The sequence below is a fragment of the Pholis gunnellus genome, assembly GCF_910591455.1.
Source record: "Pholis gunnellus genome assembly, chromosome: 13".
NCBI classification, from domain to species: Eukaryota; Metazoa; Chordata; class Actinopteri; order Perciformes; family Pholidae; genus Pholis; species Pholis gunnellus.
Genome location: NC_136540.1, coordinates 8,688,613 through 8,710,629, shown reverse-complemented (window position 1 = coordinate 8,710,629; position 22,017 = coordinate 8,688,613). Strand labels below are relative to the sequence as shown.

General features: G+C 41.9%; 4 protein-coding genes across 4 annotated transcripts; 2 read left to right on the top strand and 2 right to left on the bottom strand.

The window, feature by feature from the left end:
• Nucleotides 1-775: 775 nt before the first annotated feature.
• On the bottom strand, nt 776-3,839 carry exosc8 (exosome component 8). The gene is made up of 11 exons (XM_079171986.1): nt 3,805-3,839; nt 3,319-3,355; nt 3,140-3,203; nt 2,966-3,039; nt 2,819-2,864; nt 2,615-2,720; nt 2,469-2,514; nt 2,287-2,383; nt 2,076-2,196; nt 1,881-1,987; nt 776-918 (listed from the first exon to the last, which is right to left on the bottom strand). The coding sequence occupies exons 1-11, from the start codon at nt 3,819-3,821 to the stop codon at nt 800-802; spliced, it is 834 nt and encodes a 277-aa protein (XP_079028112.1). The 5' UTR covers nt 3,822-3,839; the 3' UTR covers nt 776-799.
• Nucleotides 3,840-4,357: 518 nt separating this feature from the next.
• alg5 (ALG5 dolichyl-phosphate beta-glucosyltransferase) lies at nt 4,358-8,502 on the top strand. The gene is made up of 10 exons (XM_079172373.1): nt 4,358-4,519; nt 5,120-5,288; nt 5,681-5,727; nt 5,975-6,043; nt 6,163-6,255; nt 6,360-6,473; nt 6,562-6,621; nt 6,710-6,861; nt 7,626-7,711; nt 7,936-8,502. The coding sequence occupies exons 1-10, from the start codon at nt 4,457-4,459 to the stop codon at nt 8,049-8,051; spliced, it is 969 nt and encodes a 322-aa protein (XP_079028499.1). The 5' UTR covers nt 4,358-4,456; the 3' UTR covers nt 8,052-8,502.
• Nucleotides 8,503-12,084: 3,582 nt separating this feature from the next.
• Nucleotides 12,085-17,737, top strand: smad9 (SMAD family member 9). The gene is made up of 8 exons (XM_079171510.1): nt 12,085-12,163; nt 13,927-14,431; nt 14,909-15,124; nt 15,387-15,644; nt 15,790-15,900; nt 16,191-16,412; nt 17,017-17,273; nt 17,567-17,737. Exons 2-8 carry the CDS (start codon nt 14,236-14,238, stop codon nt 17,708-17,710), a joined length of 1,404 nt encoding a protein of 467 aa, XP_079027636.1. The 5' UTR covers nt 12,085-12,163; nt 13,927-14,235; the 3' UTR covers nt 17,711-17,737.
• Nucleotides 17,738-17,742: 5 nt separating this feature from the next.
• rfxap (regulatory factor X-associated protein) lies at nt 17,743-20,448 on the bottom strand. Its single transcript, XM_079171511.1, has 3 exons — nt 19,799-20,448; nt 19,461-19,571; nt 17,743-19,030 (listed from the first exon to the last, which is right to left on the bottom strand). Exons 1-3 carry the CDS (start codon nt 20,225-20,227, stop codon nt 18,926-18,928), a joined length of 645 nt encoding a protein of 214 aa, XP_079027637.1. The 5' UTR covers nt 20,228-20,448; the 3' UTR covers nt 17,743-18,925.
• Nucleotides 20,449-22,017: the final 1,569 nt, after the last annotated feature.

The following is a 22,017-nucleotide window of genomic DNA, read 5'->3' as shown; positions in this document are numbered from 1 at the left end:
ACTTTTTTTGTCCTTTTCTGTGTGTCTTTTTCTAGCTGACAAATTTGTATGTAATGGTTGTCAGAGGTTTTGGAGAACCAAAACTGTGTCCACCATAGGGGATGTGGTTTTAAGACCAGGGAGCCCTACACTTAAAAGAACCTTTAGTGATATTTTTTTGAAATGAAACAATAGGATGGTTCTCGTAGGTGGCAGGCTTTCACAATAACACATCGCCCCTTCAGGAAGACTTTTCACCACGGGGGCTGAAAGGATTATGAATACACATTCTTAGAGGATTTCTCATGAGCGTGTCTCGACTCTCCTGCCTCTGCTTGGTCGACACCGGTAGAAACTGCCCTTTAAGCACGGATCCCAGTGAGCTTTTTTCTTTTTTGACACCAAATCCTCCACATAACCATTACATGTGAAAATGCAAATCTAATCTTGGAGTAGTGCCTGGGGGCAGCTCTCTACCTCTCAGTCTGTTGGAAGTCTTTCTTCTGTTAGCCATCCAGGCACAGGGCTCAACCGAGGACTCAAGATGAAACATGCAAGTCGGTGTATCTGCTTTTGTACAGCACATTTTGAAAAAAAAAAAAAAAGAAGGTATTTCCTTTTAATTAGTTCAGGAGCCATGAGCGTATTCTTATGAGACATCAATTGAGTGTGTATGTGAGACATTTCTGTACACTGAGAAATAATTTTTTAAGCAGTCTTTGTCAGCAGTTTTATTGTTATTAAAAAAAAAAAAAAGAATATATATTGACAGTTGAAAATACAGCTTTTAGATAAAAAACAAAGCGTTGTCTGAGGCTCTTTATTGTGCCGTCTTCACACTGTGTATCACTTTGTCGATGAGTTTCTGGATCTCTCTCTGTCTCGCTGTTGCTCTGTTGATGCACTCCTGAAGCTTCTCACCCGACAGGGACGTCCCACCTGAGCCAGAGGGAAAGATTGTGAGCAGAGATGTTTTCCTTCCATTCAACCTCATAGTACAGTTTATATGATTAGTTCCAGTCTCGTACTGCAGGAGCATCATTGATGCCCTGTTTGTCAGTTATACGTTTGTAACTGGGGGAGCAGGCCTCATTCTTCTAGTGAGAGGACTTCACATTGGAGCTGTATCACTGTGAAACAACAAAACAGCTAATAACTAAAAATCTCTAAACTAAAATGAATTGCAAATAAATTGATTTAGGTGCAAGTGAAAAAACAATTCATAGATAGATGATATTTGACCATACTGGTACCTTTGGTGTATGGTCTTTATATACAATTTGTTTCATATAAATTACATTACAGTCATTTAGCTGACGCTTTTATCCAAAGCAACTTACAATTCAGATGCTATCATACCGTAGGCACAGCTACGGGAGCAATTTGTTTTGGGGTTAAGTGTCTTGCTCAAGGACACGTCGACATGCAACCAGTGGCGCCGGAGCCGGGGTTTGAACCGCCAAACCTCTGATTGCAAGACGGCCCTGCTCTCCACTCAGCCACAGAAACAGTAATAATCAGCAAAAGAAAGAGGCAGTGATAGGAGTCTATAAAACTTTAGAATGTATTTCTACTTTTAAAGTGATTCTGATTATTGAAAGAAGAGAACATATAGGCAGCTTTACTTAGACTTTTGAACCTGTATTGGCTGCTATTTCTGACTCTAAAATACTATAACATTTTAAAATAAATCACAAGATAAACTGGGCTAATTGTAGAAAATTTGACATTTGTATTCTATCACAAAACTGTGTGGGGCACATCAGCTTCTTCAGCTCTGCATTTTTAACAATGGGGAGTTCCTGCTGAGTTTTTTCCCTTCCTGAAGTCAATAAGAAATTTGATTCACACCGAGTAGAAGCTCCACAGGACGCGGCGACTCATTACGGACTGTTTCTGACCTGGTTTATGTACAATGCAGAGACGATCTTCATCATCTGTCACCACAGTGAGGTGAGCGGTCGACAGACTCTCCTCCTCAGCTGTGGGGTCTACGATCAGTATGGAGCTGCACAGAGAGCAGGCCAGGGTTACAAAAGTTATGAACACACAGTCGAGTTTTTAATCTGGCTAGACAAACAAATCCACTGACTTACTTATCAAAGACACAAAAAGAGGCGCCGACTGGATGTTTGTGAATATGCAGCCCGCGTCTCTTTTCTAAATTCACCTCCGGTGAACTCGTCTCGGTGCTGATGGTGACCTCTGGGAGTTGTGCTGTGGGGGGAGCAGGTAGACTGTTAATACACGAATATAATCTATGAAAAGCAGCTTCCAAAACACCCAATTTTTGTATAGAGCACATACTGTTCTTCAGGGCAGCCAGCAGGGCAACGATGCAAGCATCCAACACGTTCCCGTCGTAGTCGAGACACATCAGGTCACAGTAGAGCACCCAGCAGAGCTACAAGCAGAGTCAGCAGAATCAGGACCCAACTTTTCACAACGATCACAGTCCAACAGCTCCAGTTTCACATGCATGGATTTACCTTTCCTCGTTCAATGCACAACTCCTCTGTTTGTATCACCTCAGAGCTGCAACAAATGTGGGTTAATAAAAGCAGAAGCAGACATTTAGAGAGTTGGCAGACACATGATGGTGCTGTGACATGAAAACTGAAGTGTGTGTAAATACCTTTGTATTACATCAGCGATGAACTGGCTGGCAGCCTGTGCCTGCTCTCCCGGTGGACCGGGCCGAAACCGAGAGGAACACAGCGGCGGCAGGTCCACGTTGGGCACTAAGAAGGATGGACAGTGTTGGTTTGTTTATTTACTTGGATCGCCTTTAGTGTACCTTGCCTTAAATCAACAGTTAACGCCATCGTACTGTACTCACCTATGTAACCTTTACCTGGTGCCTCCACCGTTGGGTTCGCCAGCTCCTGCGGACGAAGGAACACAAGAAATCAGAGAACATTTGGGTCACCTGGTCCAGATTCATTGATTCATTCATTTTTAACTGCTGTGTTCATGATCATTTTACCGCTTTGATGCCACAGATGACTGTGGTGTTTCCGACCTTTACCAGGGCTGAGCCATCTGCTGTGGATATGGACCCTGAACAGAGAAGTCAGACAGAGAAAATCATCCGTATGTAGACAGAAAACATAACAATACATAATGTATACTGTAGATAACAATCAACGCTGTGTCTCACCTATGTTTAGTGTTGTGGTTCTGAATTCGGACAGCTCCCGTCCATCAGGGCGACAGTTCTCTTTCTGAAACGGGAGCATTTGAATGTTACATAACTGCTGACATTGACATTATTAATACATCTGAACAAGTCACTCTGCAGAACAAGCTTGTGTCAACTACAGTGTTTCAATCACTGACCAGAAAGCTCCGGTGGTACTCCAGAGGCTCAGCAACCCTGGGAGTGCGCAAGTGAACAGGGAAGAGAGGAAGGGGTGAGTATATATTAGCTTACAGAGACAGAAACGTGTGAATACATGTGTCCGCTGTGACAGATCCGCTGATATATGACGGATATCAGTTGCAAACTCCTGTGATCAGATCAGTAATAGCAGGGCAGCGAGAAACGCCTCATTACATAAGCTAGTTATTGTTTCTATCGTGTGACGCTATTAGCTAACTATTGAGCAGTAAGACTTAACTTTACGTAGCTTTCACTGTTACTACATTAGCTGCATTGCTCATCAGCAGAACAGAACACACGTCTTTTAACACGTCTGAATGAAGTGTGCTCGTTTCCCTAAAATCAGCCAAAGATCAGATCTGATGAGAATAATGTCTTATCTGAAGATTTAACATATAGATAGCGTTACTTTCGGTGTAATAGCTAGAGTTTATCAGCCTTACTTGAAACCAGCCGCCATGATGTTTTGATTAACCACGTGGGTGCGTACTACGGTAGCCGGCAGGCAGAAGCGCGCAGGCGATACAATTTTGATTTTAAATATATTTTACCACAGACAGGCTCTTTTATGTTGGTTTCAAAATTAACACAATTGTATACAAAATTATTCTCCCCTATGAGCATATAATAAACAAAAAAACAATAAATAATGATCCAATATATACCTAAATAACATTTTATTCTGGTTAATTTCCAATACTGTTTTACAATCTTTATCATGTTAATTGTGCTTGATATCAGTCACAAATAATGTGTTTGATGTTTTTTCATAACTTACTGAAATGTGAATTTTCTATAACCACAACAATGAGAGACTACCTACAATTAGTTGCGTACTAGTAATCGAGTTATGTCAGTCGTTCCCCCTCCTGTCCACTGGGTGGCAGTGTGGCCGCTGCAGGCTACCGTAGCGCTGCTCGGTGCTCTCTTGCCTCAAACTGATGATGTGTATCGAGACATTCCTGCTACTTCCGTGTCGCCGCTGTGTTCAGTTTTGATTGGAAGTGGAAAATAGAAGCACTCTTACAGAGTGATTACACCATAAAGCTTGTATATTTGGGGTATGTCAGTTGGTGCAGGCTAACTTATGGAATAATGGATTTCCTCTGTGAAATAGTTCAAGCCTTGGTAGCATTGGCAGCTCTATGTTTTATTGTGGTAAGTAGTTATGATATATTATTCTCTGTGTGATTTTTCCATAATAATTCCTGAAGCAATGTATTCATTCTCCAGTACCTTCCTCTAATTTTATGATCCCTACTTTTCTTTCTGCGTTTGATTGTAAACACAACAGTTGTTAACATGAATCTCGAGGAAATCATGTCCTAAATGCTCCAAAGCAGCAACAAGAGTAACGTTAGTCCTCTAAAATGTGAACCCTGCAATAATGAATAATGAAAACAGACAGTCGTTTGATTTGTTTTGTGCTACAGCATCACAATTCTAAAATATTAAGAAAACAGACTGTAAATAGAATATAACAAAAAGCAGGTGTAACACAGGAAACAGGATAACAACTCTAGAAGTTCATTAGACTGCTGTGTCTCTGCTACAATACAGTCTTTAGTTTAAATGATGACATTCAGGTTTAGTTATTGAAGGTATTACACATTATACGAATAGTACATGTTCTAAAGTATAAAATACAGTTACACAGTTCCCGTCAATTATGTTAAAAATGTCTTGACAGTTTTGTTTAAAAACTCCTTGACTACCTGACAGCAAGAGTAACAAGAGTGCCATTTTCTCCCTTTTCAGTTGCTCGTTATAGCACACGTCACTGCCGAGATGGTGAACCTGACACGCCACGAGAAGGAGAAACACTTCCTCACCGTGACAGGAGAGAAGGAGCTTTTCCCCAGCCTGCATGATCCCCATTCCAGGGAGCTCTCGGTGGTGATCCCGGCCTACAACGAGGAACTTCGAAGTGAGAGACTTTGTCTGTTGATGTCCCATCGGTTTTACTTGAATGAAGTCCGAGCAGACTGCAAAAAAGACATGTTAACCCAGTTGGGAAATGGCTATGTAACTGCATCACAATGCATATTGACAGGATACATAAAGAATGTACAGGATGGGGCACATTACAAGTCTGTGTTTTAAGGACCGTATATCTGATTGCTGCTTTAGAATTCCTCTATCTTAAAGCCAATGAGTGCACAGTTTACGCTACGTTGAATGATGCACCAGCAATTGACAAGCATTCAGTTAAATGGGTGCAGTTTGTATCCCATAATCCCATTCTCTCAGACTCTATGTCACTGCACACCTGCAGTAGGTTATAGGCGCTAATATGCGTGTGAATGTGTTTCATTACAGTGCCGGTGATGTTGGATGAAGCTACAGAATACTTGGAAAACAGACAGGTAAGTGCTCAGCCTCATGAGGGCAGTGATCAAATAAATCGTTATCATCACTTCTTTATTGTGAAGGATAAGTTTGGGTCTAAAATGTTTCAATTGATGATAAAATGAAAGGCAGATGCAGTTTTATCATCCCCTGAAAGAAAGCTCTGACGGTCGGATCAGTTATTCTCAAAGTGACCACTAGGTGGCAGCATTTAACATAACATGTTGTAAAATATACATCCCTCATGTTATTTCCTTACTGCAGAAACAGCAGCCCTCTTTTACCTATGAGGTCATCGTGGTTGACGATGGCAGCAAAGACAAAACCACAGAGGTGATCATTTTAAAACGTTGTTACTTTGTTACTAAGAGTGTTTAGTGTTTCGCTGAGCCAGACATTTCAAAGAGATACTGATAAGAGATTTTGTTTTTGCTGTTTTGCCGTCCTGCCAGGTTGCGTTGCGCTACAGTAGGAAGTACGGTGCGGATAAAGTGCGGATCCTGACACTGGTGAAGAACAGGGGGAAAGGAGGAGCTGTGCGCATGGTGAGACTGTAGATACTCGGCTACAATACGTCTGAATGCAGCACAAAAGTATGGATCGTATATATTTGTGTTGATTCTACTGTGTCGTGTTGTTTCTCTTAAAGGGAACTCTGAGCTCCAGAGGGAAAGTCATTCTGATGGCAGATGCTGACGGAGCCACAAAGTTTTCTGACATTGAGAAAGTGGAGGCTGGACTTAATGCCCTCAACCCTAAACCGGTGTGTTGTGGCGCTGTTCAGTTTGTTTGTTTGTTTTGTGAGGTGGTTAGTGTGTGGCCATCCTAAAAAGATCTGTCTATACATTTAGGAGAACATGGCAATTTCCTGTGGTTCCAGAGCTCACCTGGAGGACGACTCAGTAGCACAGGTTACTTGTCTGTCTGTCATTTTTTGGTAGTATGATAGACTGTGTCCGTCTAACCATTAAATAACCGCCGTTGTGTCTCTGATTACAGCGATCTGTGTTTCGTACATTCCTCATGTACGGCTTTCACTTCCTGGTGTGGTTCCTTTGCGTGAGAGGGATCAAGGACACGCAGTGCGGATTCAAGCTTTTCACACGTGAGGCTGCGCTCAAGACCTTCTCTTCTCTCCATGTAGAGCGATGGTAAGGACTCACACTCCACCAGGCACACTTAACGACTTAGTGTAGTGATGCGATCGCGCCTGTCATGTGCATCTGTGTTAAAAGAGTAAGTTGAGCTGCTCGTGCTGGATCTTTTTAAAAACAATAGGGTAAGTTGTCCCGCCCTAAGAGGTGCAACAAACTAACAGGAGAGTGAAGGAAGGTGTCAATTAAGCCCACACACACACACACACACACACACACACACACACACACACACACACACACACACACACACACACACACACAGCCCTGAGAAGAGGGGCCTTTCCCACTGCCCAGTTTGTACATCCTCGATTCCTCGCTTCGCCTCCTCTCCTCGCGTCTTGGTCCCTCCCGTGGTAGATGCGAGTTGAGGAGGCGAAGGAGGAAGCGCGAGGACAGAAGAGTCGAGGTAACAGGCATTTAACAAAATGAGACGTCCTTGCATCGGGGCCGTCAATTCAAAGCGACACAAATTAAATACGATGTGTGCATCATTGCATTGTTTGGTTACAACGCTGTATTTCATGATCTCTGTCAGATGAGCAGCTATTAGTATTAAAATCCCAACGTGGAATCACGTGGCGAGAATGTACCGATAGATATAGAGATGGATAGATATATAATGGGTATAATAATTAGCTGTCGGCACTTGCAAACGTGTCATGATTATAGCTGTTTTTTTTTGTGATTAGAGAGGCTGCGTATTGTTTGAACATGAATTTTAATCTGTTGTGCACTTTCATCTTCTTTTGTTCTCACAGGGCTTTTGATGTGGAGCTCCTGTATATTGCCCAGTGTTTTAAAATCCCCATAGCAGAGGTGGCGGTCAACTGGACTGAAATAGAAGGTAGGATTTTCATGGAATATGTGGACATGTGTCCTCACACTGTGCTGTCCTGCTATAAATATCTCTGTTGGATGCTTTTCTTTTTCTTCACTCAATTAATACAACAACTACTTAGACTACTAAGTGATTAAGTCTTTTCTGATGGAGTTATTGGACTATCAGCAGTAAATGTCAGCAAACCTGGCTTATTATTTATTGAAGTGCCTTTGCGTTTCCCCTGCCAGGGTCCAAGCTGGTCCCGTTTTGGAGCTGGCTGCAGATGGGACGAGACCTGATTTTCATTCGCCTGCGCTACTTCACCAGAGCCTGGAAACTGCAGTCACCACGGAAGACTGACTAGCCAATCAGACAAGCCCTGGTGTCACAGAGACAGCCTATGATAGGGCCATCAAACCTTTGGATGAGGTGGGATGAACAACTGTGTCCGTCAGTCACTGTAATCAAGAACAAAGTACATCATCTTTTCCCTCTCCAGAAGTCATCGGGTGTGAAGTGTTGACACAGTTGTGAGTTCTTCATGGGCCCTGCCTTTTTTTTTTTTTTTTTTTTAAATTGGATTTCGGCTTGTGATGGCCGTTGTTACATGCACATCTCTGTTTATTTTGTGGCCAATCAGCTGTAAGTGAGAGAGCCTTGTAGTGAAATGTGGAGGATCTGTGTGTCATGATTGGGATGAGTAGAATGAATGTTACTATATGAGATTTTTCAAAAGGGAGAGGTTGTATTTTTAAGGAAACATGACCGTGGATTGATGGGCTGTATGTATGTCTTGAACCAAAATAAAAATGTTAATGATTTATCATTTATTAATCGTTATTAACCTACTAACTACAGCTGCAACAAATCAGAAGAAATTTGACTTTTGCTCTGCAACTATTTTGATAAATGATCAATCGTTAAAGTTATTTTTCTTGCAAACATTTGAGCATTCTATATTCTCGTGTGTTAGAATGTGCTGCCATCTTTGGTCTTACTTTGGGTGAAATTAAAATTGTTTTTTACTGTTAATCGGATAACAAAATGCATTTAATGTCACCATAATCAGTAATCGATGAAGCCCTACTACAAGCAGGAAAAAAACAAAAACAGACTTTACATATTACTTTTTGAAACGGAAATTATTTCTAATGGGAAGAAAAGAGAGAATTAATGTCAATATAAAAAAAGCACAGATTTGGCTTCTCTGACTGACACTTTGTGGGAGGCTCTTTTGAGATTCGGGGAGATCCAACGGTAAAAACATGAGCACCTAGTGGGCCACCTTTGATCTGGGAGCAGCTAGAAAACTTGAGAATCAATCATAAGGTGATAGGAAGCCAGTAGATACACTTTAACTAGTGTACTGTGTGATCTACATGTTTTCCATTTGTTCTAAGCCTAGCTGCAGGGTTCTGGACCATCTGATATATTTTTCTAAATCTTTAAGCGTAAGGACTTATTTCCAGTGTTACTTGTTTGTTTAAAAATAGTAAGTCTGCACCAGTGATTTCTCATGGAGCTCATGAGTCGCGTCACTGTGTTTAACATTTAAAACTGGTATGTGGTATCCTGCCTCTACAGTCGCACACAAAGCCTCACACTGCTAATGTCATCTTCCTCGAAGTGCTTGATATCTAACTTTAAAATGTGTCAGAAGCACCATCTTAACACTCACTATTTCCCAAACTGGGGATCAGACATCCTTCAGAAGGAACTGGGCCCAGGAACATATCAGTTAAATATTATTTCAAGAAATCTGCAGGATCTGACTTAATTGGTATAAAATTAGATTTAACAGCTAAAATCATCAGATGAAGTTAGCTGGGGGGGTCATCATCATCATCATCATGAGTTTGACCTTTCCTCGGCAGGAAAGAGCGTGGGGAAACCCTTTTATTACCACAGCCTTTGCCTTTCTCCTAAACCTCATGTGAACATCTTGGAAAGCGTCCAGCAAGCGTTTTTGCGGTCTGAGCAAATTAAGTTCTTCATAGTGCTGTTTTCTTATGCAAGCCTGAGGTCTATGGCTCCGCAAAGATGCGGATGTCGCTCAGGGGCCCCGGGGAGCGCATCCTGTTTGTGCCCTGCCTGCTAGTCTGTCTGTCTGGCTGCCACCAGACAAGACACAGAGAGCCAATGAACCATAATCTGGCTGCTGTTTTCCAGTTTCCTGCCTGGAGGCAGCGCTTCAGTGAAAAGGGTGACGCAATTTACATGAAAGGGGTATTTCACTGATCTACCCGAGTCACTGCGGGAAGACGTTTTCACTTTAACTTGTATGTGATGTCCCTAATAGATGACCATTAATTGAAAGACTGGAAGCCAAAGAAATACATGAGAGCACATTTATTGCTGGGTTGTTTTCTTATGTGCTACGTTTAGAGCGCTCCTCTGCCCTGAGAACCTCCTCGCGTCTTCCTTGAGGACCCGGACTAGTTTTTGGAAATACCTGGCTTTGATAGACCACCACCTATTTGTGACACACGGGAGTTTTTATCCTGATCAAAATCATACGTTTTTTTGGCCAGGATCCCCAGAGTGCTTTCACTTCGTGCCGGGAGTATTGTTGCGTTCCGCAGCAGTTGCTGTAAACTGAAAATGTCAAACTTGTAGACTCGCTGTCGCCAGCCGGGCTTGCGTCATTAACTGGACTAGCCACGGCACTCCCAATAAAGGATCGTATCCATCCGCAATGCGAAAGACCTCATATGGCTCCTAACAATAGATAACAAAACAACTTCCCTTATATGAAGAGGGAACAAAAGCTTGATTTCACATCACGGCTGACCCCTCATTATACTTTAAGCTGCAAGTGCGGTCTGTGCATGTGCGCGCGTGCACATGACAGTAATAGCCACAATAGTTATTTAATGGCATATGTTCTTATATCCCAGTACGGCTCCCAGCACCTATCTTTTGGCTACCTATTGGCAACCTGATATCTAAAGGCAAAAGAGAACTCATGGAATGGATGCTTCACTTCTATCTTCATTGCACCGAGATCCCCTACTTTCATCCTATTATTATTAAACGATAACTTTATAAGAAAATAACCAAACATGAATGAAAGACTAAAAAATCGAGTCTTCATTAAGAATGATTCAGGTATGATACACAAAGAACAGTATCGTATAGACTATTGTAGCAATTGTTTTTAATGAATGTCTATATCATTTATAAGAATTAGTCTGAAGGGGAACAGGTGTGATTGTTTTATTCCCTGGCCTCCGCTAGAGCCAGTGACCGGGAGACCGATGGCTCAGGTGGGGCCACGAGCACACGCGCACGTGCATGCAGCTGCGGTGCCTGAATCTGAAATCCCTGAAATTCTGTGAAAGTTCCAGGAGGGGGAAGGCGGAGGGATCTTACATGCAGGCGCTGCGGTTCCAGCCAGGCTGACGCCGCCGAGGCTGTGTGGCGCTCGACCGGGGCTGCAGGAGGAGCGGAGGCTCCGGGCTCTTCAAACCTGCATCAAGGCGGCCGCAGACTGCCAGGACATACCGGAAAGTAGTGTGGCTGTACGTTCACAATAAAAGCGGATAATTCAGTTTGTAGTTGAACTATGAGCGATGACCTGCACGAGCGTTGTTAGGCTGAGATATCTGGAGTTTGCCTCTGGAAAATAAATGGAAGTGGTGAGTTATGTATTAATTTGCAAAATAAAAATATAGAAACATTGATTGTTTCATCTCAACTAACCTAGACCCGATTGGTGCTCTTTAAAACAGAGTAAAAATATGCTTATCAAATGTGCGTTTTACTGACTCATTCTAAGTATAGAAAATGGATAAATATTGATTCCTAGTAAAAAAAATAATTTACTTTCTTCTTTGTTGAAGCAATAAGCACTGGAGCACACAATGGTGAATGGAGTAACACAAATGTAAAAATAATTTTAAACAAGGAATCAATATTCATTCATCAATTTATGTATATATATATACTGTACGTATTCAAACTGATTATGCAAAATATTGCAATTATAATTACTATGAAAATAAGAAAAACATATCTTGCACTTCTTTATGCAACAACATTTGTCTATTAGGATCTGATGGAGGTCTATAAATGGAGGTCTACACAGATTGAATTGTTGAATTTTCTTTTTTGTGTTCTAACCTGTTTTAGTATCTCCTCTGGTACCAAACACATTTTTTGTTTTTTTATGACATAATTTAAGGCATCTCTAGGCCTACTACTTTCGTTTTCCTCTGACACCTTGCAACACAAAGGCGACATTTAGTCAACAACGCTTTTATTTTGAAATGTTCAACTGGATGAAATTTGTATTGTGACTGACTTGACACTTCAAAGTCAACACACACGCGTATACACGCTCACACACACACGCGCGCGCGCGCGCAAACAAACAGACACACACCTTCGCTGATCCAGTGTGCTGGCGCGACTTACTACAGACTGGCTCTCCCCACGCACACGTCTGTCTGTGGTGCACTTGTCATCACAACAGAGGTGAGTAAATAAACACCTTATATATTTCCAGAACTAGCAATTTGCTGTTTTATATCTGTTCTGGTGGATTTGTTGGTGAATTGAAAATGTAAGATGCTTGTTGTGAAATACTCGTAATAATAAGCTCACGGGTACTGACTCACAACTTTTTGTGCATTCAATGTTGTACTAATTTATATATTATTTTCCTATATTGACAGAACTGGGGTTAAACAAATATAGGCTAATGGTATACCTGAGAATAAATCGATAATCAATAGATAGCTCTAGGCTACTATTTTGAGCACACATTTAAGAATATTCAAGTGTTTCTGTTCTCTTTGGTACTTAACTGACTGGTTGAATGTATGACATGTTATCAAACGAGGATGATTTTGGTTGCTGATCACGTGTTGTAGTTTACCGTCAAGGTGTGCGTTTATAATAGGTAAGTGAAGATCCTGGATTGTTTTATTCGCAGCAAAAATGACTCAATGTAGTCGTAGTAAAGGGAAACTGGCGTGTTTACTTTTTAGGGAAGGGGTGTCCTGGTGATAAAGCATTAGGTAATTAGCCTATCTGAGCCTGCAGACTGAGTGACGCCAGGCTCCATAAAGCACCAGCGGCAGACTGATGCCGCATTGAGCTCGTGCGCTTTTGCTGTCATTGTAAACCCCAGCTGTCTTGTTTTGTTTTTCTCCTGAGGGAAATCAGTTTTTGGTCACATAATGCTGTTTCACATTTCTTATTACCTTTGTGTATTTTGAGATCCATCTTATTGGAAAGCCACAAAGTCTCAGAAACTCTAACGAGGTTCTGTTGTGTATTTTAGAATAATCATGCGTCCAAGCCAAAAACTGTGGTTAAAAGAGTTTTTAGTTTACCGTTTATAAACGCTTTGCAGAGTGTTTTTTTTCCTAATCTGCATTAGATGCGCATAAACAAACAGGCGTGCATGAAGAGCAGAACGAGCAGTTATAATCTGACTTGCAAAAATGATCTATGACATTACTACAAATACTTTGTGTCAAACATGATAACCTTCTCCATACCACAAGACGTTCTGCTACAAGTAGATCACCACCATGCACTTACAGGCATACTTTACTGTATATTTGGGAAAGTTTGAGTGATTTATCAGTAAGGTGGGGCTGCTGGAGCGATGCGCTCTAAAGAGTTTATTTGGGACTCAAAAGGTAACCTACATATATTGGAATAGAGTAGATATTTTCTCTGTTTCTGTCCAGCTAAAAAGTAGGTGGTATAGAAGAAAGAAAGAAAGAAAGACACAAAAACAGGGAGAGCTCTTCCTCCCTCCCCCTCTCCTGTCCTGTGATGTGTTCTGGCCAGACAGTATGGCTCCTGGGCGTCAGTGGCATGATCATAGAAACAGAGGCCAGAAAGGACATTCCTCATTGTTGGTGAATCTAGAAATGAGCTTGGCCATCTTGCCCTGCTCTTTTTAAAACGGTATGGCATGCGTTTTCTCCATAGAAAAATAACAACCTTGTTGTTGTGGGAGATCAGTTTGATACAGCCATTTGTCTCTGTATCATTGTCCTACTGATCCAGCCTCCTTATCATGGAAGTACACCTCTAATACCCAGATTGTTGAATAAGTTGTGCTCATGTGGTGTTCAGTCTTTGATTTCACTGTGCTAAATTCCCCTTATAATGTAATACCATGGTCTCTTTTCTACATAACCACTGAACTATTTCTCCAACCATGCATTTGTTTCAGCTAAATTAGCAGTTAATACTCTCTCTCTCTCTTCTCTTGCCAGATGATTGAAACTTGACCTGGATTTCCGACTGTGAGGAATAACTTTCCCTGCAGGAGGCTTCAAATCTAGAGCTGCCGGATCCCTTCTGTGCCAACACAGAGAGGAGATTTAGAGTGTGTGCTGCACTCGGGAAGTTGAATTCCTCCACTGGTGCTGCTCTGTTTGCACAGACTCATCACGATACCTCTTTTACCCTTTGCTCCGTCCTGGCATCTTATTATTTGACTCTTCACTCCTGCCCTCGGGGGAACTATTATCCCGTTAACGGCATCCATCACCTCATCTCGCCACCCATTTACCCATCTCATAATGAACTCCTCTGCATCCATTACATCCCTATTCTCCTTCACCAGCCCAGCGGTGAAGCGCCTGCTCGGCTGGAAACAAGGGGATGAGGAGGAGAAGTGGGCGGAAAAGGCTGTGGACTCTCTAGTGAAGAAACTAAAGAAGAAGAAGGGGGCAATGGAGGAGCTGGAAAGAGCCCTCAGCTGTCCTGGTCAGCCCAGTGAGTATCACAGTCTCAAACATCCAGTTGTGGTCTAGACCAGCAGATCCCAATCTGGAGGTCAGAACCCATCCAGGGGGGGGGTCACAAGATAAACATGAGGGGCGATAAGATGATTAATAGGAAAGAAGACAAAACATAGTTCTGCTAGACAAAATAATGTAATTTTTTGGACTTTAATGTCCATTGTGTTGCTGATGTCTTGTGAAAAACGTGATAGTTGTACCTCTCTGGGCCTGTAAGAATTATTTGAATGAAACAGCTTTGCTGCTTTACTTCAGGGGTCATAAAGTAAAGATGTTGGGTACCACTACAGTCAATAAAGAGGATGTTTCATACCCGTGAGGTCATAGGTTTCACACTATTATGAGCTATCATCATGAGAATAAATGATTAAACAAAACAGAAGTTTAAACACAATCTGCAGATTTACTCTAGGTGTGTTGAGGGCCATGTTGTTTCATTTGATTCCGTCAGGCAAGTGTGTGACGATTCCTCGGTCGCTGGACGGGAGGCTGCAGGTGTCCCATAGGAAGGGACTGCCCCATGTCATCTACTGCAGGGTGTGGCGCTGGCCTGACCTGCAGTCCCACCACGAGCTGAAGGCCTTGGAGTGCTGTGAGTTTGCTTTCAGCTCCAAGCAGAAGGACATCTGCGTCAACCCTTACCACTACAGGCGCGTGGAGACTCCAGGTAAACACATTATCAGAGAACAGCTTCTGAGTTTGCTGTAAAATAATACGGTCATTGTTGATTTTTTTTTTATATCATGACAGTAATTCTTTTGTGGGTTCCCAAACAGAGACAGGACAATTGATCTGATACAGTGTTCCCAGGCCAAAAGGATTTGCAGTAATATGATCTTTCATAACGGCATCTGGTCTTGCTCTGGGCCCCTTTGTCTCTGTTCACTCCCTCACTACCTTGTTCTTTCCTTTCTCTTGTCTCCTCCCAGTGCTGCCCCCAGTTCTGGTCCCACGCCACAGCGAGTTCAACCCTCAACACAGTTTACTGGCGAAGTTCAGGAACGCCTCCCTGCACAACGAGCCTCTGATGCCCCAGAACGCCACCTACCCAGACTCCTTCCCCACACTGCCCTGCTCCTCCTTCTCCTCCTCCCCTACTTCCTCCCTCATCCAGTCTCCCACCTCACAGAGTTACCCCAACTCCCCCAACAGCTCTGCAGAGCCTGGCAGTCCGTATCACATCACAGGTAGGAACCAAAACGAGCAAGCTGATACTACAAGTGTTACAGAAACACCTGTCATGCCAGCAGGTTTCTGACAAATCTCCCAACCTCTGAGTGCACATCAACTACTTTTTATCCTGTCCCTGTAATTTGTGACGTGCTCTTCCAGCAGAGACTCCCCCACCTCCATACAGCATGATGGAGACAAGCCCTCCAGAGGATGTGAAGTCCAGCAACTCCACAGAAACCCTCAAACTCACGTTTTCCTCTCCGCACAGAGGTAACTTCAGTTCACACAGGATGAGATAAGCAGAAAATAGAAAAGCTAATAAATTACGGCTAATAAATAACAAGCACTATACCAGGAGATGATTTATATGTGTCAGACAGAGATGTTGTTATACTAGTTATACTGAGGCATTAATATCTCCAGTTGTACTTTTGCCACTATAGGGAATGTGTAGAATTGTTTGCATCCATCTGATAAAGTATCTGTCATGAAATGTACCATGGCCTATTTTATCCTCAATGCCCACCTCTAAGTCAACCCTTCATTGTGCTCCTGTTTAGATTTACGGCCTGTATGCTACGAGGAACCAGAGTACTGGTGTTCAGTGGCTTACTACGAGCTCAACAACCGGGTGGGGGAGACTTTCCACGCGTCATCCCGCAGCGTCTTGGTGGACGGCTTCACAGACCCGTCCAACAACAAGAACCGCTTCTGCCTCGGCCTGCTATCCAATGTCAACCGCAACTCCACCATCGAACACACACGCAGGCACATAGGCAAAGGTAGGCTGGACGACTCATGCAGGTAATTCATATCAGAACAACAACCTTTTTGAATTATTTCTTAATGGACGTTCTATGGCCTGTGCCCATCATGCATGGCGTGAAAGCAAGAATTCAGGGGAAGGTTGTTTGATGGATGTCCACTGAGTGCGTGTCTTTTGTAAGCAATTGCTTGCACTCAGCTTGTCTCCTTGTACTGAATCTTTCAGCCCATTTTTTTTTCTCATGATGAAAGATTTTACAGAGCCTGCCTTTTGTTGGAGGGGGAGACACCAAGCTTCTCTAGGTTCCAGTAAACAGTGCACTTTGTGGTTTTGAATGATAGGGGTTACAAAAAGGGTCGAGGGCAGTTGGTCCCCAACTCACAGACACTACTCAGACATTCCTTCTTTACAAGCAGATTCCATTGTGGTTTTGCTCTACATAACCACATTTTCAGTCTGTAAACAACAAAGTGATAGAATATATCTTTGATGTTTTCCTGGATAAAAGCTGCTTTGACATTAGAAGTGTTAGCACCACAGTAAAAGGAGCTTTTCTTTTTTTGCAAAGTTTTAAACATTCAACTCGTTATTTCACGATTTTCTCCTCCATTCCTCTCAAGGTTTACACCTGTACTATGTGGGCGGCGAGGTGTATGCAGAGTGTCTGAGCGACAGCAGTATCTTCGTCCAGAGCCGCAACTGTAATTTCCAGCATGGCTTCCACGCCACCACTGTGTGCAAGATCCCCAGCGGCTGCAGCCTCAAGATCTTCAACAACCAGCTGTTTGCCCAGCTCCTCGCCCAGTCGGTTAACCACGGCTTTGAGGTCGTTTATGAGCTCACTAAGATGTGTACCATCCGCATGAGCTTTGTTAAGGTACTGAGCTTTCTTGGTGAATTAAACAATTGGGATTAGGCGACATGTAGCCAGAGAAATGCAGTTGGTGATCATCCTTTTGCTTGATACCTATATGGCTTAATAAGAAAAGTTCAATATCCACTCTTAAAGTTTCTCAACGTAACTTAATATGCTGTTATTTTGGGCTTGACGTGCTGTTGAGCGTGTCACATCCTACTGTGGTGGGATTACACTTGTCACCCACTCATTTTAATAGTCAACTGAACTGCCAACACCTGCAGCTGAGATTTACTGTTGTGTGTTCTCATCAGGGCTGGGGTGCAGAATACCACCGTCAAGATGTGACCAGCACCCCCTGCTGGATCGAGGTACATCTGCACGGGCCCCTGCAGTGGCTGGACAAAGTGCTCACACAGATGGGGTCCCCCCACAACCCTATTTCTTCAGTGTCATAACATGGACACACGTGTGTGTGTGTGTGTGCTGTTGGTCCTCGTAGATTCTGTATGTTCTACTATGTCCAGGTTTTCTGTCCTATGGGCCTTCTCTCGACATCTCAAACAAAATTACAAAAATCTGTGCTACCCACAGCTTTGTCACATCATGCCACATAACTGAAACACATGAGTGATTAAATATAATTTACAGCTCATGTAGTTAAATGATCAAGTGTTCCTTAATCTCAGCAAGACTGTGATAAGGTATTTATTGTCTCTCTCCGTCTTTGGGACATTAACTGCACTCCAAGACAAGAAAAAACAGGATACATTTGAAGGTACTCAAATACTAGTGTTATTACGTGTTGTAAATGTTATTACGGTCGTATGTATTCTATTTCCATGTTTTAACTGTTTGACTGAATTTGCTTTTTACTTGTTCCATTAAAGTTGTTTTAAGAAGAAGACATTTCTCAATATTAGCTTAATAACTTTACTCTCATATTCACAGCAGAATATACACTTCAACTTAAAGACACAGGATCAACATACAGTAGCGTACAGTACAACATAGCTAGCATGATCAATATTAATCCAACCAAACTCGATTTGTTTTCCTTTTTGTATACAGTTAGTGTGGAAAAAACAAGTCCTGAAAGTGCCTCCAACAGGGCTCCAAACATGCATCACACAATTGATTGTCACATATAACAACACGTTCCATGTTCAAGAGACAACATTAGGCCAAAACCAAAGTGAATAACTCGGACTGAAAAGTATTACACACACTCAAAAACACAAAGAAACGGCCACGGTCTTTTTTTCCAGCAATGGAAAAGACAGGAGGCTCATAGTGAGCTCACAATATTATTCAGTTAAACTGAGGCTTCGACATCTGAATAACTTTGACAAGACGATCGCAATTATTGTCACATGTAGACAGGGGACTAACACAAAGAATGGGAATTAAAAACTAAATTCATAAGTAAAAGTGAAAAGAAATAGCACCAGACATGGCCAGAGATTCATGCCTTCTGGGGGATTTAGATCAGTTCACCTAGTTTAGTCCACCAGTCTCACGATGCCTTTAAAACGTCTCTTGATTACCATGTTGTTCTTTCTTCTGTCTGGCTGGAGAAAGTCATGTTTACAGTACACGGTGACGCTCCATTTACGCATGACGGGCCAGTGTTTCTTCAGTGCTCTCTGTGCAAAAACACTGACGGGCCGGCGTCAACAGCCCGGGAACTGCTGCTGTGTTTGGCTGCGGCTCTGCGTGGCAAGGAGCTGCTGCTGCTGCTGCAGGAAGCTGATCACCTCGGGACTTCTGAGCAGTGACTGAAGGAAACGCACACATTCAAAAATCAGAGCAAAACACAAAAACTGATATTTCTCTAGATGCAAAGCCTACTTTAGGGAAGAAGAGCACCTTGTGCCAAAATGTCTCCATACACTAAAAAAGTGATTTCTCCCACAATAGCTTTCAAACCCGTTCACTTAAGATACTAAGCAGATGCATGCAAGTCATTTTGGATGATGTGTTCAGCCATGCTCTACAATTTAGCCTTGCTGCTGAGCATGGACACATTTAAGGATCCCATACTACGAGAAATAAGACAGATATAACAGTAAGAATGAGGACATGCATACAGATGACACATTAAAGGGGAAAAAGGTAAGGAATGCAGATGCACTGGAGGCTCTTGGTGGCCCTGACATCTGTGGTTTCATCATGGCACGACAGTCAATGTGTGCAGTAATGACTTACCAGTCTCTTCTGGTTGAGGACCTGCTCGATCAGGGAGGGTCTGGCTGGCCGGTCACCGATGGCACCCAGACGCTGTTTGTTCACAGACACAGGCCGCTCCTCAGAGTTTTCCTGATTGACACATGCAAACACACCAAAACACGCAATTAACTGGGAGAGTTTTGTTTGTATTGATGTTCAGTAAACCTCTCAAATTCATTTCTTCTTCAGTCACCTGTCTAAAATATCTAGATGTAGAGATGGTTTGTAATAAAAGTCTACTTTGTGCGATTGTATGGACACACTCCATCACACCATGATGGTGGGTTTAAATGAAAGAATCTATATCTGAATCTTACGTCAATCTTTCCACTGCACATGGCCTGATCACTCTTCTTCTTCTTGTACTTGTCTTTGTACATCTTGTTGCGGTGTTTCTTGCACATCCAGGGCTTCCTCTGCTTCGCCACCTGCGTTGTGGTCTCCGTGCACCCCTCATAGGTGCACTGTTTGGGTGCGTTGTCGCCCTCCGAGGTCTCCTCGTCGTTGAGTTCCTCCGGGCTGGCGGCGCTGTCCCTGGGATCCGAGGTGTCCAGAACGTCGCTCTCCTCGTCCGGGTCGTCCATATCGTAAGAGGAGACGTTGTTGTCCGGTTCGTGCGGCGTTATCACATTCCTGCTGTCGACTACTCCGCTCTTACTCACGTAGTACCTTTGCCCGTCTTTAGTGAACAACAGAGTCGAGTCTTTGTCTTTGTTTGCTGATGCTGAGTTGTCATCTTCACTCATGATCGCGGCGGACAAATGCACAGTTGTAGCAGCAGCTAGCTAGCTAGCTAACTATCAAACCTCTGCAGTCAGCTCACGTTAAAACGCGTAGTTATCTCACACAGCTGCCCCCCCTCCCAGTTTACTACACTGTCCGATTTGAGAATGCAGTATGTCATAAATACATACTTCAATTAAATCGGAAGGACTTCTTGTCGCCTAACATTCAACTTCCATTGGTTTCAAATGTCACTGCTTTCGTTTACAATAATTTTCTTCTTCGCTGCATTGGCTCCATTTGACACTTAGCGACCCCTAGTGGCCAACACGCAACGCATGCGCCGTTATGCTATTTTTTTGGTGGTAATAACGTCTTTTACAAACCTACAGTGTGAAATTTGCATGAATCATTAAATTGATTAGTTTTAATTACTTGCCGAGCAAACACCTAGGGTTGTTACCTCCTCCGGCCTCATGCGCGGGGAACACAAGGAAACAAAGAGTAAATAAGAGTAAAGCACAGTTGCATAAATTATATATAAAGGATTAATAAAAAGTCAGATCATAGACATGGGCGAGATATTTGGTCTGTGAAAATAAACAATTTGGTATATTTGTAAATTTCGCTATAATATACTATGACCTTGTTTATAACTTTTTTATATTATTATGATTTTGTTATGGCATACTACACACACTTTGAATGACATATTTATATCATATACGTTTACTATTACATTTTTATTTAATTTTTTTAGACATATCTATAACATTCTATACTGGGACCTTTAGCACTATAGCATCCAAATACATGTCTTTGTCAATTTTTATGAAATTCATTAATATGATTTTCATGTCAATGTTTAGGATTTCGTTATGGCATACTATACTATAGCATAATGTCATACATTGTTATGACACACTATAGTATACCATGACATTTTATGACATTTCTATGACATAATCATGACCATTATACTGTTTGTTTTATCATAACATAAAATATCATTCTATGTTTAATACTATGACCGGTTTATGAATTTTTTTCGACAGGCTATACTTTGACTGAATCACTTTTTTCAACACGTTATAAAGTATGTCAAAAAAAGTATATGTATGAAAAAAAGTCATGAAAAGTAAAAAAATACAATGTCGTAAAAACATCATAAAAAGTCATCGTAGACTACGTCCAAAAAAATGTATTGCATTCTATGTCAAAAGCTATTGAAAGAATACATTGAAAAAAATAATAACTATGAGAATTTTATCACATTTTTTCTCCATTTACTGTGACTTTTTTATACCTTTTTTTCGACTTCTAGACTATAACTTGTCTTTGACTTCTTTTCACAGCTATACTATGACTTTTTTCATAACTTTTTCCGACATGCTATACTACTATGACTTTTTTCATTATATTTTTCAACATGCCATCAGAGGACTTTTTTGACATACTGTACTATGACCTTTTTGTGAGTTTTTCAACATGCTATACTATGAATTTTTTTATGACAATTTAGGACAATGCAGGTTGCACATTGTGAAATTTGTTCTACAGAATCATCACACTGCCAGCAGCCAACTCTGAAAGGAAGACAATAAAGTAACTGAGTATACTTATAAAGCAGTGTTTTCACTTTGCATTGATGATATTCGATCGTTGATCATTGAAAGAATATATCAATCCAGATCAATAGACTGTTACACTTATATTGTTTGAATATTTTAAAAGTCACATGTGACTTGCATATTACCTGTCCCTCTTTTAATTGTTTTATATGAAATCTTTCCTTACTGTATGTCTGTTTTTT

Bases quoted from the DNA above. Each gene is read 5' to 3' on its own strand.
- rfxap (XM_079171511.1), bottom strand. From the start codon at position 20,227: ATGAGTGAAGATGACAACTCAGCATCAGCAAACAAAGACAAAGACTCG. The intron at 19,572-19,798 runs GTAAGATTCAGA...TGTGTCAATCAG, and splicing joins TGTGCAGTGGAAAGATTGAC to GAAAACTCTGAGGAGCGGCC. The intron at 19,031-19,460 runs GTAAGTCATTAC...CGTTTCCTTCAG, and splicing joins TCCTCAACCAGAAGAGACTG to TCACTGCTCAGAAGTCCCGA.
- alg5 (XM_079172373.1), top strand. From the start codon at position 4,457: ATGGATTTCCTCTGTGAAATAGTTCAAGCCTTGGTAGCATTGGCAGCT. The intron at 4,520-5,119 runs GTAAGTAGTTAT...CTCCCTTTTCAG, and splicing joins CAGCTCTATGTTTTATTGTG to TTGCTCGTTATAGCACACGT. The intron at 6,044-6,162 runs GTGATCATTTTA...CCGTCCTGCCAG, and splicing joins GCAAAGACAAAACCACAGAG to GTTGCGTTGCGCTACAGTAG.
- exosc8 (XM_079171986.1), bottom strand. The intron at 2,384-2,468 runs GTAAATCCATGC...CTCTGCTTGTAG, and splicing joins TGTGCATTGAACGAGGAAAG to CTCTGCTGGGTGCTCTACTG. The intron at 2,197-2,286 runs GTATGTGCTCTA...CTCCCCCCACAG, and splicing joins GCTGGCTGCCCTGAAGAACA to CACAACTCCCAGAGGTCACC.
- smad9 (XM_079171510.1), top strand. From the start codon at position 14,236: ATGAACTCCTCTGCATCCATTACATCCCTATTCTCCTTCACCAGCCCA. The intron at 15,125-15,386 runs GTAAACACATTA...GTCTCCTCCCAG, and splicing joins CAGGCGCGTGGAGACTCCAG to TGCTGCCCCCAGTTCTGGTC. The intron at 15,901-16,190 runs GTAACTTCAGTT...GCTCCTGTTTAG, and splicing joins GTTTTCCTCTCCGCACAGAG to ATTTACGGCCTGTATGCTAC.